General features: G+C 35.3%; 2 protein-coding genes and 1 pseudogene across 5 annotated transcripts; 1 reads left to right on the forward strand and 2 right to left on the reverse strand.

Moving 5' to 3' along the window:
* Window positions 1-6,242: 6,242 nt before the first annotated feature.
* Window positions 6,243-8,060, reverse strand: LOC132314094 (protein IRX15-LIKE-like; annotated as a pseudogene).
* On the forward strand, window positions 7,992-11,812 carry LOC132311508 (pentatricopeptide repeat-containing protein At1g62350). Its single transcript, XM_059809427.1, has 2 exons — window positions 7,992-8,608; window positions 10,878-11,812. Exons 1-2 carry the CDS (start codon window positions 8,264-8,266, stop codon window positions 11,292-11,294), a joined length of 762 nt encoding a protein of 253 aa, XP_059665410.1. The 5' UTR covers window positions 7,992-8,263; the 3' UTR covers window positions 11,295-11,812.
* A 581-nt stretch (window positions 11,813-12,393) lies between these two features.
* On the reverse strand, window positions 12,394-22,949 carry LOC132311506 (uncharacterized). 4 transcript variants are annotated; one of them, XM_059809423.1, is made up of 6 exons: window positions 22,620-22,949; window positions 22,300-22,505; window positions 22,013-22,120; window positions 20,136-21,907; window positions 18,461-18,533; window positions 12,394-13,224 (listed from the first exon to the last, which is right to left on the reverse strand). In XM_059809423.1, exons 1-6 carry the CDS (start codon window positions 22,714-22,716, stop codon window positions 13,030-13,032), a joined length of 2,451 nt encoding a protein of 816 aa, XP_059665406.1. In that variant the 5' UTR covers window positions 22,717-22,949; the 3' UTR covers window positions 12,394-13,029. The 4 variants fall into 4 exon arrangements, with proteins under 4 accessions (XP_059665406.1, XP_059665409.1, XP_059665407.1 ...); XM_059809424.1 differs by having other exon boundaries at window positions 12,396-13,216; XM_059809426.1 differs by lacking the exon at window positions 22,620-22,949 and having other exon boundaries at window positions 22,013-22,097; window positions 22,300-22,402.
* Between the last annotated feature and the right edge of the window lie 792 nt (window positions 22,950-23,741).

The following is a 23,741-nucleotide window of genomic DNA, read 5'->3' on the forward strand; positions in this document are numbered from 1 at the left end:
CTCGGAATTATGTGGATAACATGCCATTGAAAGATTATGGCCGATAGTTTGTTTTATTTTGGATAGAAGATGGATTATATATGTGTGTGTGTGTGTGTGTATGTGTGTGTGTGCATAGTTGGATATAGCGGATAGTTGTGTGCCTTGGTAGATCATGGTACTCATGCCTACTATGTGTGCATTCTGCATGTTGCCTACTATCCAGTTGAGGCCGCCCTATAGTCTAGTTAGAGTCCTTTAGTGTGTATCTATATATATATGGACTATGTACTTATTGTATGAGTTGATTATGATGTATATGTCTATCGGGTCTCTATTTGGGATGTAGTAAAATAGAACTTGTTCGTGGGCCTGACCCACTATTATTTTGTTCGTCAGATGCAGAGATTGTTCGTGTAGAGCAGGGACTAGTCTTCATCACTCTTCCGATTATCTATATTGGATTTTATTTTATATTTAATTATTTATTTAGTTGGGATTTTATTAGGGGTCCACATTATATGGATTCCTGAATTGTAATCTAGAGGATTATTGGTATAAGAGTATTTGGAAGATTGTTTATTGGATTATTATTTTGGAGAATTTAATATTGGTTTCTTTTCAGCTTCATTATTTATTATTTATTTATCATTTGTAATCCGTGTTCAATTATTACTTTAATTGTTTGATATTCCCTAGTTTTGGATATGAACTTGATTAACCCATGGTTCTAAAATTAGAGGGTATCACACTCACTGCCTCTGAATACACCTCTAATTTGAAAGCCGCCACACTAGGCCTAATGGAGTGATGCAGTCAATGAACAAACTTCCAAGTCTTCTCATTTTCATCCCTTACCAATTCAGTAGCGAAGCATGAAGGAGAATTGAACTCATTCTCATATTCAACCACCGTCATATCGCATTGCTCAAGGCAGTCAAACTATATCCTCAATTCCATTCTTTTAGTCATCGGAAAGTAATTCTTAAAGAAAAGATCCTTGAAAGTATCCCAACTTATACCATCAATGCCATGAGCACTAGTTATTATCTTCCACCATATCCTCGCGTCTTTGGTGAACTTATGTGTTGCTAAAGTGACCATTAACCAATCATTGGGCAACGCCATTGCCTGAAATGCTTTTCAACCCGCTCTAACCAATTATCCGCAACCAATAGGTCCGAACCTCCTTCAAACGACTCCTTCATAAGCTTATCAAACTAAACAATGCACCGAAGGTTCCTTTCCATCTCCGTCTCCTATGGTAGAGCAATTAGTTGTTGTGCCACTTGTGGAATAGTGGTACGTGCCAAACTCTGAAAAACTGAGGTCACAGCTCTCGTTAGCAAGGCTTCATCTACCTGTACTTGTGGATTAACTTCCACTCCTACACCTTGGCTCTGCCCCAATGGAATCCTGTCCTGTAAGGACTGCCTTCATCCACTCTCTCTTTAACTCTACTCAGATCCATCTTTCTACGCCATCCTCAAGCACGGTACTATAAAAGCGAGAAAATGGTCAAAGTGACATCACGTTATATAACTTAATCCGCGGCTAAGATATCCACACAACTTATCCGATAGGAACTAAAACACATGATAACTCAAAAGCGGTTAAACTCCTCACAGTTAACAAATATAACATGCTTGCTACAAAATTAAACCATTTACCAAGTAAACATGTGATCAACCAAACAAGTCTCAACCAAACCAATACATGTCATGCTCAATGAATTCTCGGTCTCGGTTATTAGTAGGCTTGAATAAACAATAAAAATTCTATCAAGTAAACATGTAGTCAATCAAACATGTTTTAGAACTTTACCACTTAGCTAATCACATGGCTACCTTGCACACAAACACATTACAAACTGAGCAAGCTTAAATTTAATAACTACTTCGTCTATCTAATGAAAACTTGCAACTAAACACATAGCACTTTAGCATGTTTTTCAACTCAATAAACATTTACCACACAAGCAAGTAGTGCCATCAATTTAAGTTCCAACTCCTATTTAGGTCAACCGTACCCGTCGTCTTTAGGTTTTCGAACCTAAAGCTCTGATACCAAGTTTGTAATGACCCGAACTGGGGGGTTCGAATCATTAACAAGGTCCTTTCCTGAACCTGAGGACTCTCAAAGGCAATATGGTTATTTCTTTTGTTGAGACATCAATAAAATGATGTACAGGGGTCCACGAGGCTCAATAGGATCATGAATTTTCAAACAAGCAGGCCCAACAAGCAGGAAACGGTCGACGTGTGGGATGTACACGTTGACCGGTTCTAGTAATTCGACCGACGTGTAGAACATTACGTCGACCGGTTTGGCTTTGAATTGTAAAGATGCCTACTGCCAAAAATAATGAGGTATCAATTGACGTGAAATGCTTACACGTCAACCGATTCTCCCTAGGTTTGTGGTTTTGGTCCATTTAAGTACCTTAGAAACTTGGCATCCTTCTTGGCTCAATTGTGAATATATATATGACTTTAAACCGGTTCCAAAACCTTTATGAAGTGAGTAAAACGTCAAATGCTTGAGAACATGAATGATTTGATAAAAATGCTCGCTTTAAATTGGAAATCGTGCAACGACTCCATTGAATATACTTTTGAAAATCATTTAATGACGACTATCATCATTCATGCTTGAAATAACCCAAAGTTAGAAAATTTCATTGCAAAGATAATAAATTTACAATCCCAAATTAATACTTTTACATTGCTATTGAAATAATTACAATTAATACAAATTTATTCCCAAAACTTTACAACATAGCATCAGTTACAAAAGGTGACAAAAAATAGATTCTTTAACTATGCTTAATCTCGTAAAGATACACCATCCACCACTTCTTTCCCAAGCTCTGAAAATGTTTAAAATAAATGGGTGAGCATCACTGCTCAGTAGAGTATGCCTAAGGCATGACTCTTAAAGCCTCGTGAATAAATACGTATAATAAATGGAGAGCAAGACAAGAGGATCATGCTATTACGGGGGAGATAACGAAATCAACATTACATTGCATTAGCAACAATATACGTGTATCCTAACCACATTCATACACACAAGTCCAACACAAAATCAACAATGCAATCAATGCTTATGCCATGAATCTACCCCGAACCAATCCCATGATCTTATCCTACACACAAAAGCAATTTCCCAACCAATCCATCTCACTACACAAATCCACACTAAAAGTCTTTAACTCTAAATGACATAAGTTTACCACTTGTCCACCATTTGGAATACTGGCTAACTATCCCTGTTCTGAGACTACCGCTCATCCAATCATTTGGGGCCTAGCTACCGAAATCTCGGAAACAAGACGTTTTCCGTCTATCACAACTATCCTCAACTTGAATATTATTTTTCTCACATTACCTCTTTCACTCACACATTGTCTACCCAATGCATGATCTAGAGATATCTCAATAATTGCTTGCCTTCCAACTTAAAATGACTAGCTCCTAGCTAGCATCTTGAAATGTAATTGCCATTCAACAACATCAAAACTACATTATACTAACATGCTTCAATCCAAAACAAAACTCAACGAATTACTTCAGGAAATCAACTTATCAAACATCAAACATGCTAAAAATCAACAAGGCTCTATCAAAATCATGTTATACACATATTTTATCAATTTCATCATAAGCATTTATAATTTCCTTATTTTAACCATGCTTCCACATAATCATTTTAACATACAAAATTGGCACATTTATATCATATAAGACATGCTAGCAATTTCCTACATAGATGACATGCAAAGCACATCACTAGGGATGGCAACGGGGGCGGGTTTGGGCGGGTGTACCCTCCCCCGCCCCTACAACAGTTTAAAAATCCCTCCCCTGTCCACACCCAAAACCATAAAAATGGGAGAACTTTCCACCCCATCCCCACAACTGTTTAACATTTTTACCCCCGCGGGTACCCGCCCCACCCCGTTTAAGATCATAATTTAATTATTGTTGAAATGGATTTGCTCTTCTTTTTCTTTTTCTTTTTCTTTTTTTCCCTCATCTTCAATTATTCACCATTGCAACTTTCCTTTTAATAAAATTCATTTGTTATTTTAATATTGTTATATAGGGTACTTAATATATAGTGAAAAATATATATACTAATGAAATAAGGGTACGTAAGTAATTTGATTATCTAAACGGGGCGGGGCGGGGCGACCTCCCTATGCCCCCGCACCAAAGTCATGCGGGTTTTTATTGCATCAAACCATTCCCGCCCAAATAAGCAAAATGATCCCCCAAAACCGCCAAAAAAGAGGCTGGGTGAGGCGGGTAACCGCGGGGGCGGGTCAAATTGCCATCCCTATACATGACTAAACATCAAATATATAAAGCAAAAACTTAAATTTTATATAATTGAGCAATTCATTAAAAACATGGTGTAAATAGCATGCCATAACACATAATCGTCACATAAGAACTCATAAAACCCAAGACTCCCTGAATTAGACACCCTTAACTCAAATTAGGATGAGAATTCTAATCCCACCGAAACCAAAGTGCTTCTCTCGTGAAATTGGCTTCGTATGATGAAAGAGGAGGCAAAGGAGATCAAATAATCCTTTTACGACGCCTCCAAAATCCGAACTTCACCTTCACCTTCACCCTCACCCAAAATCTCCAAAGTACTCCAAATCAAAATCCGAAACCAAAGGCACGTAGCTCTCGACATGTTCGTCAAACTTTCCTTCTACGGCGTTGTCAAAATCCTACCTGAACTAGATGAAATCTTTGTTTGAAGCATGTAAAAAATGAAAAAGAAAAGAAAAGGAATAGTGGGAGACAGAGCCGTGACTGTTGTAAATGAGGACCACAAATGTTGTCTTCATAAATAATCATCCCGTGGGTGCCGCCATCCACTTAAATGGTTAAAACAGCTCGTATGAGTCCTGAACACTCGCAAATGACATAACGAAGTGTAAAACGGATAATACCAACGTAAACGAGGAACATAATGATGTTAAGAAATTTTTCGAACATAAAAATTTGCTGTGGGGCCCACCTGGTACCTCCCGGACACAAAAATTGAAACTGATCGAAATGAACCCAAATGTGTTTCTAAGGGTTCTAAACTCGAAGAAACATCATACATAACTCCCGAAAAACCATGGCACGCATCCTCGTGCACAAATAAAAAATACAAAAATGGCCGAAAAGCACCGAAAATCTAGGGCGTCACACCTCTGGTTCTTAAAAATTTTAGGGGTGGTAAATTACAATACGACCTACCAACACGACATGAAATAAGCAGGCTTGGGTTGACCTTAAACGGGTTTGGGACATAAACGAATTAACACGATTAACCCGTTTACTTAATCGTGTCGGGTTAGGGTTGAGGGAGTTTAACCTATGTAACCCGTTTATACTAGCTTAACTCAAATATGAATATGACCAATGTAATATGTTACCTTTTTAAACCTAATTACTATGGACAGTTAAGTCATTTCAACATAAATTTTGACTACACCTTATGTTTTTTCTTCTTATTTTAAATATTTGGATTAATTGTGACAAATTTTTTCTAGTATTTATTATTTGATTGAATATTAAATCTATCATTCTAATAAACAGGTCATTAAATTGGTTAACACGTTTAATAAATAGATTGGCTTAGATTTGAGAATTTCTAACACGATTATTAAATGGATCGTGTTTGAATTTACTAATGGGGTAAGTGCAAAAAACACCACTTTATTTTAAAAATGTGCAAATAACACCCCTGTTGTTCAAACATCATCTCTGTAGTTTCATAATTGTGCAAATAAGGAGTTCTTATTGGAGAGATATGTAAATATACGAAAATGCCCCCCAATATTCTTTATATAATAATAATAATAAATTGTTAGAAGTTGAAATTACCCAAATAGACACAATTCTAAATGGCGTCGTTTTGGGTAATGAAACACTAATAGCATACAAAATTGTAAACGATATCGTTTTGGGTAATTAAACACAAATAGGGCTATACTTCTTCTTCCCAAACACAGCCTCCACGGCCTCACAGTCTCAGATCACAACTAACACAAACTGAGTCAGAAAGATTTCCACATATACCAATTCTGAGGCAAACTGTTAGCATATATTCAACCATCCATCCAAGGCAGTCTTCCAGAACACGATTTGAAGGATTGATTAAGGGCTTTTTCAAAACTGAAACATTTTCTTACGTGGGAATACAATTGAAGAACCCACCTAACTGAATTTAAACAAACAAAAAGTCTTATTCTAATGAAGCAATCTCTCCACCTCCCTATTCACATCCTGCACAAACACATGGTTGTTTCCTCTGCCGCTTCCTCACTTGCTTCTCGCTAGCACGCCGGCGGTGAATATCGAGGCCATCCACCCCGGCGCTGCCGAAAAATTCCCACTTTGCTCATCCACCAAAATCACATCCCAACCCACTTCGTACACATGATTGGGAAGCAGAATATAATCCCCAATTTGTAGTCCGAGAAGAGCCTACACTCCTTCCAAATTTGCTCTCTCGAATGGTAAAGAAGGTTGTATAAATCGCTCACTTTGGTGGTGAATTGAGCATAGTAGGTTTCAATTTTCGGATGTTTCTTGTCAATTTTGCAGACCAAGTATGAGTTTTCGTCAACGAAAACAGTTTGACCGTTTTGATTAAGGAATTTTAAAGGAGGGTTTTGTGGGTCAGGACAAAAATAAGAAGTTACAAGGTGTGGGGCAGCAACAGTGGAGGATGGCGGCTATGGAACTGAGCTCGACAACAGAATTTTGGCGGAGGTGGGGCGAATTGGGTGGGCGTTAGTGGAAGAAGGCGATGCTGCCGGTGGAGATGACGTCGCTGAACAGTTAAATAGAAAGATAAAGAATCTTTAGAGAAGAGAGAGAAAATAAAGAATAAAAATAAGAAAAGAAAAATTTTATTTTATTGAGAGAAGAAAATAAATAAAGAATACAAATATGAAGAAAAAAAAAAGAGAAAATAAAGAATAAAAATAAGAAAAGAAAAATTTTATTTTATTGAGAGAAGAAAATAAATAAAGAATACAAATATGAAAAAAAAAAAAAAAAAGCATTACAGGGAAAGAAAAAATAAATAAAATACATAAATATGAGTATTATATATAGAAATAAAGGATATAATATAAATAAAAGAGAGAAATATAAATATAATGAGTATTATATATGTATAATGTGTATTATATATAGATTATTTAAAGAAAGAAAATTAATTGATACAAATAAGAAGAAAAAACGTAAAGATAGAAAATATATATATATATATATATAGAAATATGATTATTATATATAGAAATGAAGGATATAATATAAATAGGAGAGAGAAATATAAGTATAATGAGTTTTGTATAAATAAAATGTGTATTATATTTAGATTATTTATAGAAAGAAAATTAATTAATACAAATACAAATAACAAAAAAAAAGTAGAGAAAGAAAAAATATATATATATATATATATATATATATATATATAGAAATATGAGTATTATATATAAAAATAAGGGATATAATATAAATAGGAGAGAGAAATATGAATATAATGAGTAATATATATATATAATATGTGTATTATATATAGAGTATTTATAGAAATAAAATTAATTAAATAAGGTTATTATAAATATTATATATAGAAATGAGAGAGAAAATGAGTAAAGGGTAATTTGGTTATTATATATATTATATATTTACAAATTAATTATTTAGAGAAGTGAGAATAATAAAATTTAAAAATTATTTTCATGTATCCAAAAAAACCACCCTGGACTTTTAAAAGTATGCAAAAAACTCCGGTGGGCATTTTGGGTAGCGCAAAATGATAGTTTTAGTATTAAAAGTTGATTTTTGGTCACATGTACGGCACATGTTAATTTTCTTGGTCAGAAGTTCTTATTTATAACTTTTTGTAATTAGAGGAGTCAAATTTAAACAACAAAAATGTTATTTACCCAAGTTTTTAGAATAGAGGGTGTTTTTTTGCACTTACCTCGTAACTAAAATACCATTACATCCACATGACTGAATTATGACCAATAAACACTGAATTGCCATTCCGTAAAAAATTCTCACAAATCTATGTCAAAAACCTACTTAAATCTCATCAAATTTGATCCCTCGTAGAATTCTCAGAAATTCATTACCTCAAAAAGAAAATCCTAGAACTTTGATGAAAGTTTTAATCAAAACCCTATTCAAATTCGATCCAATCAAAGCTATTTCAGACAAACTGATTTTCTATTCACTTCCCTCTGATCATGTTGCGTTTGGGTCGAAATCTCCTGCGGAGAGCTTCACACAGTTTCACTGAACCCCAAATTTCTCGTCGTCTGAAAACCCTAGATTTCCCAAACCACGAACCGGAATGGTTGGTGCGCTACATTACTGGTCCGGCCTCGAGCCCGAGCTTGTCCATATGGAGACGGAAGAAAGAGATGGGCAAAGAGGGTTTGATCGTGGCCAAAGAACTCAAGAGATTGCAGTCCAGTCCGGTCCGGTTCGAGCGGTTCATGAAGTCCCATGTCTCTCGTCTCCTCAAGTCTGACCTCCTCGCCGTCCTTGCCGAGTTCCAGAGACAAGACCTCGTTTTTCTGTGCATGAAGGTTCGTCATTTTCTTGCTTAGTCCCGTTGTTTGGATTCCGAGAAAATGTAGGAAGATGGTATGAAATTAAGAAGTAAAAAAGATCATAAAATGTTGTTTGTTGCCATTTGTTGGAGTGTTCTTTTTGGGTTTTTGGTTACCGACAAAGTATGGGAGAATGAAAGTGAAAAAATATAAAATTGGGGGATTTTATTTATTTATTTTTATTTTTTACCATCCAAACTTGAATCTGCATTTGCTCTGTCCTTTTGTTAATGTAATTCTAATTGTTTCACAGTCGAGAACAAATGCAAAATTAGGTGTTTTTATTTACATCCCAACTTATACGGCAATTTCTTTCATCTAATCCTTATTATCCTACTTATCAAATATATATATATATATATATATATATATATATATATATAATCCTTATTATCTTAGAATGTGGAGCAAATTTGTTGAAGTTCAAATTTGTAACCTCTGGTTGAGATACTGTATGGAACTTGTTGCCAAAATATCAGAAAACTGAGAAAATGCAGTAGAAGAAAAGGAAAGAAAAATGAAGATTTGGGTAAATGAGCTGCTGAATTTTGCCACGCATGATTATCTCATAGCATGGAGTGGATGACACAGAGTGGAGAGAACTTGAGTTACTCTTACTTTTGATTGCTGAAGTATTTGCTAATCTATGTGTGGTTGTTGAGGAAACTGTAGGAAAGTGAGATAAGGGTTATTGGAACTTTAATCGCTGATGTAATTTGTATCCTCTGTTTGGTTGTTGTGAAATTGTTTGGCCTTCTTGTTCAGAGGTGAGCGAGAGTCCGCTTGGTTTCAAATACATGTTTTGCCAAACTATCCTTAACAATGTATTTGGATAAGTAATAAGGAAAGGAAAGAATAGCATTAATTAGGAAGAAAAGAAAGGAAATGAGAGAATAGTATGACTTCTTGTCGTTTTTGGAATCTTTGGATAACTATAGAGGGAAAAAAGAAAAGAAAAGAAAAGCTGTAATCCCCTTTATCATTTTTGGGTAAGATAAAGGATGGGAAAGAAAGGAAATAAGTGTTTATTATGTGAGTGGAGATAGCAAAACGAGATTCTTATCAGTAAAGGAAGAAAGCGAGTGTAACTCCCTCCCTTATCCATTCCTTTCCAGTCCTCCAATTGAAGGATAGCAAGATTACTATCTGAAGGGTTAACATATTCTTCATTCATCCTCCTATTCTTTTCCTTTCTTTTTTTCATTTTAAAATCAAACTTAAGACACTCTCTCCCTCTACCTTTCCTTTTCATTCTTTCCAACAACTCCAATCCAAAGGCATTATAAGAGATTAAGTTTGATTTACTAGTATGAGATGATTGTTAGGAAGCAGGAATGATCCTTCCATTAAGGCTTTTAAACCATACCGACTGATATAAAGGAATAAGAGTACATAAAAGCTGCATAATTTTTTTTTTTTTGATAAGTAAAATGTATATAAAAGCTGCATAAAATTAGCAAGGTTTGTACTATCTACTTGACCAAAGGTACAACTTACAAGCATAATATAATTCTTTATTCTTGAAGTTGAAAATAACAGTTACAATTAAGGTAAAATGAACAGTAAATGGTGTATTTATCCAAAAAAAAAAAAAAAAAAAAGAACTGTAAATGGTGTATAAAATTAAAGGTACATGGAAAACTTCAACTGAAGTGCTGAAGAAAAGGATAAAGATATCTAAAATGACCATGGTAACTGAAGAAAAAATAAAAATAAAAGTTCTTTGTTAGTACTGGTTTTTTTTTTTTTCCGTAAGACATAGCCTCCCTCCCCATCCCTCTCCCCCCCACATTCCCTTTCCCCTTTTCTGGCAACCCCCTTCATTCCATAGTCACAGAGAACAATTGCTACTGCTCCCCGTTTGAGAACTCTTCTACTATACTTTACTTTTAAAAAAAATAAAAACAATTGCTACTGCTTTCTGAATATTCTTAAGATCAAACAACTAAAAACACTTGAGACCACTTGCACAAAATTTGCCTTTGTCTTCTGAATATATAGGTGGCTTTAAACTTGTGTTTGAAAATATCAGCCCAATACCCCATGATACCTGACTGATTCTCTATTTCCACACTTTTTTATTTTGATATTCTGGTTGATTGATATTTTTTTGGGCCAATAGTTGATATATATATATAAATTTAATAGTGAAACAATTTGAAAATTTTAGAGTCGTTTTGTTTTCATTTTTTAATATTAATGTAAACACTTTTAAATTTATCGTTATTTATATGTAATTCTACAGTTATATGAGGTGGTGCGTAAAGAAATATGGTACCGGCCAGACATGTTCTTTTACAGGGATATGCTTATGATGCTTGCTAGGAACCAAAAGGTGGACGAAGCGAAGCGGGTATGGGAGGATCTGAAGAGAGAAGAAGTTCTCTTTGATCAGCATACATTTGGTGACATTATGAGGGCGTTCTTAGATAGTGGATTGCCCGAAGAGGCAATGTACATATATGATGAAATGAGAGGATCTCCTGAACCCCCAATATCTTTGCCTTATCGAGTCATATTAAAAGGGCTCCTTCCATATCCAGAATTGAGGGAGAAGGTGAAGGATGATTTCTTGGAACTTTTCCCAGGTATGATTGTTTATGATCCACCTGAAGACCTGTTTGATGATAAACAATGGAGAACGGAGGATGAAGATAAGTAGATGGTGTTGCTGACTCTGTAATTTGCAAGGGAGGGCAAAGATGATTAGAGCGTGCTGCCAGCTCTCTTTAATTTGCTTATATGGTGGTCATCTTATGAATGTGCTGGCTGTGGCGAAGAGTGGAAAGCACTGGTTTATGCCCAAAGACTGGGAAGAGTTATTGAGCTTGCAGTGGCATGTCTTTTAAAGTTGTACCTAACTCAAGGTGCCGATAATGGAAAAGGATATATAAAGAAGTTCTCTCTTTTTGAGTGCAGTTCAGAGGCTTGTTATGCAGTTTCAAACTTCTTGGCAAGTGTATGTTGCAATAGAAGTCCTAATGTTGGTCTTAGCATTTTCTTGATCACTTTTAATGTTTATATAATATAAAAATAGCTCGGGAAAGGTGACATTTTGGCATGCCTATATTTGTTGGTTATGCTTCATTTGTGTAATGTAACTAGAATGCATGCTTTTTGATACTAAAAGGACAATGTTGACCTTGAGTTTCTACATATAAAATGATTGGATGACGAGCATGTACAACTTTTAGGCCCTAGCTTGTTGCTTATATTTTCCGGAATTGGGTTGTTGCTATTGGGAAAAAGGATATCAGTGAAGTGGACCAGATCTGGGAGCCTTGCACTAGTGTTATGGTTTGAAGACTGACAGAAAGAGGCTAATTGGACCCACACTGTCCACACAGTACATCTTTAAATGGCAATGATTCGAGTTAGGAATTTCGGAAATTTTTCTTTGCAAGGTCAAGTAAACACACACCTTTGGGGAGAAGGGCTTGTACGAGTTGGGCTCTTCTCATTTGGTGAATTTCGGATTCTCTCCCCTCTATTGGAGCTATTGTTGAAGAAAAATAAGAAAGAACCATGGACACGAAAAAAGTAAAATGATCAAAGAGAGAATGTTAAATTGGCAAAATGTCAATGGTAGAATCCGTTTGCTTTTTTGCACATGCCCTAAGGAGATAGGATATTTGTCCATGTTTATACATTCATGCATTTTCTATCATTTTATCTGAATTCACACATTGATTCATAAAATAAAAACCCTGGCCATAATTCATGGATAAGGATATTTTGGTAATTCATGATACAACAATATACCAAGGTTTAAGGCATGAAATTACATTGCAAAAGAGGAAGGTGACACTCAAAACTTTGTCCAGAGGAGAATATTGAAGTTGCATACATAATAAAAGTCAATGCAGGTACACAAGATTAGCAACAGGAACTTCAAGACTACATCCAAATTAAATTGAAAATCTTTCTTCTTGATCACGAACTTGTGTCTTAATGCCTCTTGAATTTCTGCCTGATTTCTTCGATTTAATTTGAGCATGGACTCGAAATATTGATAGTTTCCTCATAGAATCATTACGCTTATAAGGCAATTTCAACAAATCATATATCAAAATCTTAATAATTAATTGCCTGAATCCAAAATACCTCTCCTTAAAATCATTTTTGAAAATAACAGGAGTAGGGATTATTAAGAAATGAAACCAATTTCAAGTCATCTAAAGCATAGTTTCCGTAACACAAGGGCAATTCAAAGTCAGCAACCTCATCTTTAGATTAAAAAAAGCTTCAGGGGCACTGAAGAAGACCAAAAAGCTGAACCTTAAGGGACAATGAAGATTACCAAAAAAAAGAAGCTTCAGGGACAGAGTGGATTAGTGAAGATCACCAAAACATGAATCTTCAGGTACAAAACCAAAAAAACAGGATATATGACATATCTACATTTGTAACTGTCTGTCTGAGTTGACAATTTCATTTTGGTCTTGAGCTTCCTTTGCATATGTTCCTCCATTTGTCTTTGAGGTCTGTTGTTGTACGACCTTTGAAAACATTACATCCAAATTCCAAAACCTTCTTCCATGACATACTTCTTTCATTAACACTAGAAAATCTCTGTACTCCCTCCTGCAATACTGAAAGTAATGATCACCATAAACCATATCTACTCATACTTATCAAAAGAATTTTGATAAGTAAAAATATATATATATATATATATATATATATATATATATATATATGTTACATATATATATCAAAAAAATAAAATAAAACAAAAAGAACAGAAAACATTTTATTGATACAAATGAGAACGATAAAGTCATGCCATTGCTACTACAACAGGTTCCAATAGTTAAAGGCATAAAATTGAGATCAAATTCTTCAGACGCAGATTGCCTGGTTGAGGGGTTTGAGGTGGAGAAAGATAGGATTAGAGTGTACCAAACTTAGCTTGCGATGATATTATCTCTTTAATGTCATCCTTAGTATTAAGTGCTTCTAAATGCTTCTTAAAATCAATGTCTAGTAACACTATGGGAGGATCTCTGGTGCGATGATTGCCCTTCCGTCTTGATGTTTCATTTTTCTAGGTCCAAAGGTGTCTCCACAGATATTAAAAGTACATATAGAAGACTTAAAATAGAGTGGACTCAATTGGATTCATGATGAATTTAATTTGATCAATCTTCAATGCTTTTACTATGATGTCACTCCATAATTTCCATTCAAATCACAAAATAGTATATATTGATATTACAGGTATCCCAACTATATTATATAGTAAATCAAAGCACTAAGATGTTTTTCTTTCCGGTCCTCTCTTTCTCTTGCCTCTCATGCTATTTACTACCCTAGCGACCAGATTAAAACATGTTGTTTACAGTTTGTAAAAGAGTTTGTGCAAATTCTACTTCAATTTAGATTTGGAAACTCAATTTTTCACAACCTGCTGCACTACATATTGGTGCATAACTTTGTGCATCAGTGCATACCTTTAAGTTAACACATGCATCAGTGCAAAAAATCCACTCATTGACACATGACTTTCTAGAGTTCTATTTGTTGGTGAATAAAATAGGCGGATCGATGCATAAAGTCACTGTTTTTAACATTTCGATGTTCAAACTGATGCTTTTCCAAACTTTCGTAGTCTAAACACATATAACCTTCCAACAAGTGCCATAAATAATCAACTCTCATCACATGAAGTGTGAATAATAACGAAAAGTTTAGTTGATTAATCTATATATATTGCTATGTCAATAGGACTTAGGTTGGCAAATTTCATTAACTTGAAGTTCATATTTCAATAAGTACTTTCAAAAGTTAGTTTAGTTGTGGTATCTTTACCCAAGGGAGAATCGGAACTTAAAACTAGGGGTGCAACTTGGGTTGGGTAACCCGAACCCAACCTAAGCCCAGCCCGATTTTTTACGGGCATCATTTTTATAATTAGGGTTGGGCTTTGGTTACAAAATCTCAACCCGAATTTAATTAGGGTTGGGCTTGGGTTGAAGTGCTAGCAACCCGAGCCAACCCGAATTCTAATATTATTTTCATATATATTTTTACTTTTAAATACATTATATATAATATTTAAACTTTCATTACTTTTTTTCTTTTCAACTTTTTTTGTTAAATCTTAACTTATTGTAAGTTAACATTTAGGACAATTAATTTTCTAAAAAAATATTTGTAATTTATTAAAAATCTACAAAAAGTCTTTAAACTTCTTTTTGTTTAAGAGTAATTTAATCTAAAACTAATTCAAGATCATATTAAATTTTCGGTATAAAAATTAACCATATGAGTAACCCGAATTAACCCGAAGTTTTAACCCGGAATCAAACCCCGAGTTGTGAGTCCGAATTTAAAAGTAGAATGATGGGTTGGGCTCGGGTTGAGTAGCTAAGGTTGAGGATAGGGTTAGGGTTGGGCTTGGGCTTAGCATTTCATATGGTGGGTTGGGCTCAAGTTATACCTCAAACCGCCCAACCACCCGAGTTACAACCCTACTTAAAACTACTTCATAGAACAAAAAGGTAATTACAACTCTCAACTATGACTCACCAATTAGGATTCAGACTCGTGAGCATTCATTCAATTAGGGTTTTTCGAGAAATATATGTTTGATGCATTAAATTCCTTTTTACAATGCATACAAAGTGTTTATGGTAGGTTTTTTTTTTCCCTTCTAAATTTCCTTAGTCTATGCAAGATAGGGCCATTCAATCAATCAATGGATCAACCGAAAGCCACCGGACATGTGTCAATCTATACTTGACGTCTATCGAGTATTGAGACCTGTGAATTTTAGTTTCCACGTGAAAATTAGACACTTGTAAGAAAAAAATTATTGTTACTCTAACTCTGTATAAACCCATATGTGTTTAGAAAATTTATGCCAAGATGTTATAAGCTAGAAACAACTATCTTCGAGCAGATCTACAGCATACTAAGTAAGTGGATCTTTATTGCTAGATTTTCTTTCTTTCACGTACACATTTGCTTATAGAATGGTGGGAGTGTGTATGCTATAAGAAGAAATCAACACAAAAGTTCACTACACAAAGAACATGAAGATTGGATGTCACTCATCATAAAGATCATGTGCTAGAGAAGAAGCAAGTTGCATGATTAGCAAATCTGCTTAGTCACAGAGGCAAGCGATCAGTAGGATCATTTAGCTCAAGTTTAAATCAAGAGAGGTGACTAGAGAATTCAAGAGTTTGGGAATCTGGTTAACTAGGCTATAAAAGTCATTTTTCATAGTGGATTTGATCAGTGTGGTTGAATGCTTTACTTTTATGTGTTTACCTACTTACAACATGATGGACGAATTTATATATGGTTTTTAGTCAGTTTTTGAATTTCTCTTATAAGTTGTTGAAATTCAAATATTAGTCAAAGTTTGTTTACTAATCAATCAAGATCTAGATCACGGCCTTGCACATACTCTACGTTAGAGCCTTGGGTTATGGTCTTTAGTTTCTCATATCCATTTAGAGAATTAAACCTCATGTTCTCTAGGAAACAAAATCACCACCAAGAAGGGCAAAAAAAAAAAAAAAAGAGAGAAGGAGATATGATCTATAACCATATGTATATATAAATACACACACATAAAAGAACCGGGTGAAAGAAAAATATGTTGCAGCGTAATTTTCTACACAACGTTACATGAACTTAAATAGCATTTTCAATTGCTTATATGCATCAAACCTTGAAAAGAAATATATATATAAACCATCTAAAAAGGATAACTCAACAAAGAAACTAGCATCCCAACCATCTAGGATCAGCCTTACCAATCTTGTTTGCTGTTCATACTATTTGAAAAAACTACCTATAAAATCATGCTGAATTTTAGAAGATTTATGTTTATAAATGTTTGACATACATAAGGTCTTAAAGTTTATACAAATTAGGGTAAATTACACTGACCTCCCTTGAAGTTTCGTCATTATACACTGACTTCCCCTTTTATTTACCAAATTACAATGACCTCCCCTATAAATGAATGTTGTTAACGGAAAAAGTAAAAGTACTAATTTACCCTTACATATTAATTTATTATAAAAATATAAAATATCATGGATGTAAAATACCAGAAGTACCCTTTTTAAGATTTTTTTTTTTTGTTTTTTTCTTTTCCTTTCCCACTGCCTTGCCACTGCCGACAAGCCCTATCTCTCTCCTCTGTCCCCGACGGCTCCCCGGCAACCATGCTTACTTGCTTTCTCCCATCTCCAAATGTTTGTTTCTTATATGTTCCCACCTTGATAGTGGGTCTGTGCTAGAGACGGGTGACGTCAACGGAGAAGAGGATGGACGGCGATGTGCTCGACGACGGAGTGTACCGTCAAACACACGGAACGACGGCGATGCAAGGGACTGTTCTTACCAGTGGCGAAGGAAGATGTCTTTACTGACGAGCATGGATTAACTAAACCGTGGTGAAGCTAGAAGGAACTGTCCCGGGAAGCAAGCGATTGATTTGCAGATGTTGGGACTGTGCTTTACCGGTGATGACCCAAACAGGTCTGTACTGCCGACGGCAAGAGAACTTACAGGCTATCAAGGATTTTGCGGCAATGGAACTTACTGGCTTGGTAGCGGCGAGCTTTGAACAACTAAATGGTCGGCAAGGATGATGAGACCGCCGATGATGGTGACTGTTAGTGTGCTTGGATGACGGCCGATGACGGAGACCGACGACGGCAAGCACGACAGTTGCGGCGACGGATAGCGACGATGGGCAAGGATGAATGGCTGAAGGAGAGCTCGGAACGAAGCTTACCGTCGAGGCCCGAGAACGGTGGTGAGCAAGGTGTTCTCGGCGGTGAAACGGAATGACGAGGACTACGGCCAGGATGGCGGGTACAGTGGGCACTCTTAAACTAGGTTGCATTTTTTTTGCATTTTTTTCTCATAGCTAATCACAGAACTTTGGAGCTTCTCCAACACACTTACATTTTATGGAAGCCAATGGGTTCATGAATGATTCCATTCACAGCACTGATCATCTCATGTGAAGTGAAACCATCATCCTTCGCATAAAATTGATGCACCACTTTGCACATTTTCCAGAACAAATCCCTGTAAGCTCTATGCTATCTTTTTTCTGCAAAACTAATCTAAGCATTCTCTCCTCTGACCATCAATGAACCTCTCATCTCTCCAATGGACTCTCCTTCAGTGATAGCACCACTATTAATCGTGTGCAATGACACAGCATTCAGTTTACCTTCCTTTGATTCCCTCTGCAATATAACCACAAGGAATCATCAACTCATTAATCGTGTTCTGGGTTTGTTGATATGAGGGCACCATTGTCTTTTTGAGTTTATAAGTCAAGGATAGTATTGTAAATTTGCAGTGATTATTGAGGTTAAAAATGTCATTTCAGGTATTAGAAGGGTAAGATTGTCTTTGTAGTAATTTTTTCTAACGGACTTAAGCATAAACACTCAGTTGTTTAACAGCAGGGGAGGTCCGTGTTATCAGTGTATAAACTTTAAGGGAGGTTAGTGTTATTTGGTAAATAAGAGGGGAGGTCAGTGTAATTTACCCTACAAATTATCAACCTAATGCAACAGCCTCTCACTCCAGTTCTAGAACTGGCTGTCAGCTGTTATAAAAAGATAAGCACAGGAACACTTGCAAATGAAATCCCAGAAACACGCATTTATAAAAAGTTAAAGGCAAAGCATAGGAAAACCAGTAAAAGGAACCCTAAAAACACATACATATACATATATGCATGGTAATATAATTATACATGCTAGATCAAGAATAGCATATCATTCCATCACATGAAGAGAGAGATATAGATACACAGACACAAACATTCAAAAAAACTATTACCTTTAGCATATCTACCTCCATTTTTGTCCAGGGTACTTTCTTTCGCCTTGAATGAGGAATTGCTGGATACGTGCTGCAACGGGACCAAAAGTTATTCTTTGTCAACAATAATTCTTCTTCTTCATCCTCCTTCTCCTCCTCCTTGCCGTTATCCCAAACAAATGGGGTCGACCCAATGAATTCTCTTTTTCTATTTTATACTATTAGACACCATGTCTCCCTTCATATTTATTTTTTTATTAAAGTCATTTCTAATTACTTCATACCAAGTTAGTTTTGGTCAACATAGTTGTCTTTTACCTTCTAAGCAAACTAATTTTCCTTTTCTGACGGGTACATCAACAATTCTACAATGTATGTGTATACCACCTAAACCTACTTTCATTATTTTGACACCAATACGTGTTATTCCTAATTTCTCCCTCACACTTTGATTAACAAATCTATCTCTTCTACTCAATCCCATCATCCATTTCAAGATTCTCATTTCAGTTACATGAATGCATGGTTTTATTTATTTCTTTAATGTGAACCATTTTATAAAATTTTCCTTTTAACCTCATTTGGTATTTTATCACATAGAATACCACTAGCGTGTTTCCATTTTATACATCCTACTCCAATCCTACTAATAACATCATCACCTATCGCCCTATCTTTTTGAATTAATGATACTAAGTATTGAGAATGATTATTCCAAGTAATCCTTTGGTCTTGAATTGTTATTGTTATATTACCACTTATCGAGTTTTGTTTTAGTCTTATCAATTCTTAATCCTTGTTTGTAGTACATTGCTCTAGATTTCTAATTTTGTTCTCAAGACTTAGAAGTTTTTAAGAACATTGTGTTATTAGCAAACAACATGCACCATTAAATATTTTCTTGTATATCTTTCATTCTTTGTAAATAAGTATAGGCTAAGGACTGATCCTTGGTATAGTCCAACTTTTATAGAAAATTCACTTTCATATTTGCTACATATTTTAGTCTTTGTCTTGTTAAACATATCCCGAGTCATTTTAAGTTTTAAAGGGACCCCTTTTCTTTGTAAGGCCCACCATTTTTCGATATACCTTGGTACTTTGTCTTTGTCATATGCCAGTCTAAAAAAACCATGTGCTTCAACCTTTATCAGTTGTCAAAGTAATTAACTTATATCCCTATTTTCATTCCTGCTGCAGCACTCAAAACGCATAATGAAGGGTTTGCTTGGTTTGTCATTCAGAAAACAGTTATATGTTTTCAGAGAAGAGAACTGAAAACCAGAAAACTGTACAAAACTCTACTTGGTTCAGTTTTCGTTTCTGAAAACTCAGTTATAAAAAGGCAAAGTTTTCAGAAAATTGTCTTTTATAGTTATGTTAAAATAGTTTTCTGAGTTCTTGAGAACTGTTTTCGAAGTGACCAACCAAGCAGGCCCTAGGTTTTTGAATGATGCTGTATAAATGGCCAGGTGGGAGAGAAAAAAAAAACAATAAAGATAATTTCTGACAGTTTTAAAAATTAAAGTTGTTAAAGGAGGTGCTCTATATATAAGAAAGAGATTCTCAGAGTTCAACAATGAAAAATGGTACAAGTAATGGATAATAGTGACAAGGAAAAATGGTCCGGAGATGTGTTCAAAGTAGACATTAAGCAACAGAACGACCTAAATATTTTCAAGTATAAACTTACTAGTGGGTTTCTTGCTTCCTCCATTGTATGTAGTAATTTGAGGCGATGGACTTATCATTTTCTTCTCCTGAACTTTGCCCTGCATCATTATTTGGTGGACAAGTGGGCACATGAGGAGATACAATAATTGGTTGCTGTAGACCATCCTGATGTATTCCAACTTCCGCATGTCCTCCATTCCAAACGACAATCTCTCTGCCTTTGCTAGATGATTCGTCACCATCAAAATGATGAAAAGCCTGCACTTCTATCTGATGACCTTGTAGGGTGCTTGTAGATTGGCACTCTTGGCCCATTTCTTTCCCTTCTTGTTGATCTTCCATTGAAACACCAAGTATTCCTTTAATCATGTTTGCTCCCTTTTCTGCACAAGGTAAATTATGATTGACACAAGATGCTGAAGGCTCTTCTTGTTGCTCATCATTTATGATCCTACATTGAGGGCTACTGACTTCATTTAAATAATTTGTGACGTAGTTTGCTTCATTGCATTCATCCAAGTTTTCATCTTGTCTTAATGGAATTTGCTCTGGTTGCAATCTCTTAAAACATTTCTTTAGTCGTTGTTCAATCCCCAAACCAGTAAAGGCAGCCAGTTCTTTCTTTTTCAAGGAAGCCTCTTTCTTAAGTTTCAGATAGTCAGACATTGCTCGCGAATATGTACAGAAGGGGCAGTAAAAGTTCCCCCTGTCATCAAAGCTGGCTGCACTGCCCAAGCAGCTCTTGTGAACCATTAATGGGCAGGTAGTGGCACTACAAGCCAACAACTGACCACTTTTGTTACACTTGACGCAAAGATTCAGCTCTGTTGAATCAGCCATTGAGAAGGAATCTTGACTGTATGTGCTCCAAGAACTCAAAAGATTATCTTTCATAGTGGCAATATCAATCTTGTCAACATGATGCCAGCTGGTATCACTTGAAGTTTTGAATTCACAATTATGCTCCATATCATCTTTGGCTTCATTACATGGTGCATCATTTGACGTACTTTGTCTGGCTTCATCAACACAAAATTTTTGCTTGATTACATCTGGGAATGAACTATTTGACACTCTCATTTCAGCAGAATCTTTACCTTCATCTTTAGCATCATCGACACACATATTTTGGGTAGGTCCATCTCCTGACATATCTTGAGGTTCATTGTCATTGCACGGTATATGTAGCTGTTTATGCTGCAATCCAGCACTGTCGACATCACTGTTCTGCCTCTTTGATGCAGCACACTCATCATCACCATCCACTAGAGACCAGCTTTCCTCCACGCGTCCAACCTGAGGTTCTCTCTCCAAATCACACCCTCCTCTTCCAGTATGCTCTACAGTTCTTCCAGATGAATCATGTAGTAGTTCATTTCCATGTAGAGAAACTGAATTCTGGCTTATGTCTAGAGTGGTAAAAGTTGCATCATGCTCAAGCTTCTTGGCAGCATTTGAATGCGGGTCACAACCATTGTCCATATAATTTTGGCTCTCGTGAAATTCTCCCACTTGATTTCCAGTAGCCAAGACAGGTAACAAGTTTCTTTTGGGTGAGTCTTCTCGCAAAAGACCATCTCCTTTTTCAGGAGTCAAAGTAACAAAGTTCCCTTGTGCTGCCATGGTTTGGCCATCTGCGGCGCTCCACTCATGTCTCCATACGGTGCTATTAGGATCATCACCATCGGCTACAGGGGTTCTATTTTCAGATTGATTTCTAATTCCCAACCCACTCTTTTCCTTCAATGATGCAGGAATTAGGTGGCTACCTTGAAGAATAGCATCCTTCAGCTGTTTGTAACGGGACAGAAACAAAAAGAGTAAATGAGAATTAATTAAACACGGATATCTTCTTCTCAAATTCAAATATGAACAAAAAAGGGTTCTTTTTTTAACCTGTTGTAAAGTAGGTTTAGGCAAGCAAGCTCTTTTATGCATGATAAAGGATTGAACATCCCATTTTGACATCCCTGGTGCACCCCTTCTCAAATTTGAAACAGACATCTGATTAGACAAAAAAAATACACACATATAAATTTCCACACACAAATTAAAAATCCCATTACCAAAAAGACCTAATGTGGGTTCATGAACTACAGGGTTTCCTCAAATTTCAATTATTTCAAATACTCAACTAAATATTCAACTAAAATGACAAATAAAAACTTAAAAGTATGCCATACCTCAAACAATATTCGTTCACAGACATCTTCACAGCTCTCTGATGGATCAATTACAATTTTTGAATGTGGCTCAGAAGAATCACCATTTTGGGTTTCGCTTCTCTGACTCTGAGAGAACAAACCCTCCAAAATTCTCAAATTTATGACTTCCCTCATATTTTTTCCCACATCATCAGCACATTCGAGGGGTATCATTCTGAGCAAATCTGAAAAAAAAAATATATAAACTTCAAAACCTAATTCTCCAATCAGATGAAAAATTAAAAACTACAAAAAGAAATTTCAATTCTGAAAGAAAACAAAAGGGGGTTTTCACGTACTCATCAGAACAGGTGCATCTACATGCTCCAAACTTGCGATGTATTCGGTGACCCAAAGCCATGGAACGGCTGAAGCAGATAAATGGTTGGAATCCATGGAAACCTCTGTTTCAGAGAACGAAGATTTGCTGATTGATGATGAAAAAGGGTCGAAGGTTCGCTAGGGTTTTATGCTGTTCTATATGCACGGTTCGATGAATGACTCGACGTCTCTCACATTTGGAATAGATATAGAAAATTTTCCCGCCATTTGTGAGGTATTATCAATTGCTTCTTGTCATTGAATAGGTTGAATATTAGGGCATGAAATGGAGTATGTGAATTTATTTATTTAACATTTGTTTCGATTTGAAGACTGAAATATGCCCGTAAGACAAAATAATAATAATAAACTAATTTCATAAAATACTGATTATTAAGGTATTTGGGAATTTAATAAAAAAATAAAAATTATAATATTATAATTTATAGAGAATATTATTATAATTCAAAACTTTCCTAAAAGCATTACTTGTCTTTTCTTATCTTTTTCGTCCATATTTAAAAGGATAAAAATTTATAAAATATGAAAAATGACTTACCTATCTTATTAACATTTCTCTTATTATCTCTTTAACGAATTAATAAAGTTTGTTCCGTCCTTCATATTTTTCCTCCACCTCTCTTACTTCTCTTCAATCAAACAAAGCATGAATATTTGAAATTGAGAAATGCTTGAATAAACTTTCAAATGTTAAGTTGAAGATTTTCAATGACGGACAAAACTTGTGTGACTTGTTTTCATTTTTAAAAACTTCAAATATTAAGTGAATCAAACATTCGATATAACTTCAACACTTACTAGTCCCTCTATCAACGTGTCTCAAAACTGTTGAACAGACATGTACATATAGGTAGGCATTCAAATTGATTATAATTCATATATGATTTATTTAATTAACAAATTATCAAATTTAATCGCTACAGGTTATCGGATTAAATGTTCTAATTCATACCCTAATTATTTTTTATTTGGATAGAAATCAGATCCATTAACATATCTAGTTATAAGGTTACGTGGAGTGAAGAGTGTTAATATATAGGATAATGTATCACATTGACTATGCAATCATATGAATCTAA

The sequence above is a fragment of the Cornus florida genome, unplaced genomic scaffold (genome assembly GCF_030987335.1).
Source record: "Cornus florida cultivar Cherokee Brave unplaced genomic scaffold, ASM3098733v1 CherokeeBrave_3.0.0_Hap2_Chr06, whole genome shotgun sequence".
NCBI classification, from domain to species: domain Eukaryota; kingdom Viridiplantae; phylum Streptophyta; class Magnoliopsida; order Cornales; family Cornaceae; genus Cornus; species Cornus florida.

What these genes read in the sequence shown, in the direction of transcription:
- LOC132311508 (XM_059809427.1), top strand. Translation starts at nt 8,264, where the DNA reads ATGTTGCGTTTGGGTCGAAATCTCCTGCGGAGAGCTTCACACAGTTTC. An exon ending in TCGTTTTTCTGTGCATGAAG is followed by an intron (nt 8,609 to 10,877) that starts GTTCGTCATTTT and finishes GTAATTCTACAG; the next exon opens with TTATATGAGGTGGTGCGTAA.
- LOC132311506 (XM_059809423.1), bottom strand. Translation starts at nt 22,716, where the DNA reads ATGGATTCCAACCATTTATCTGCTTCAGCCGTTCCATGGCTTTGGGTC. An exon ending in AGATGCACCTGTTCTGATGA is followed by an intron (nt 22,506 to 22,619) that starts GTACGTGAAAAC and finishes TTTTTTTTTCAG; the next exon opens with ATTTGCTCAGAATGATACCC. An exon ending in GTGAACGAATATTGTTTGAG is followed by an intron (nt 22,121 to 22,299) that starts GTATGGCATACT and finishes TTGTCTAATCAG; the next exon opens with ATGTCTGTTTCAAATTTGAG.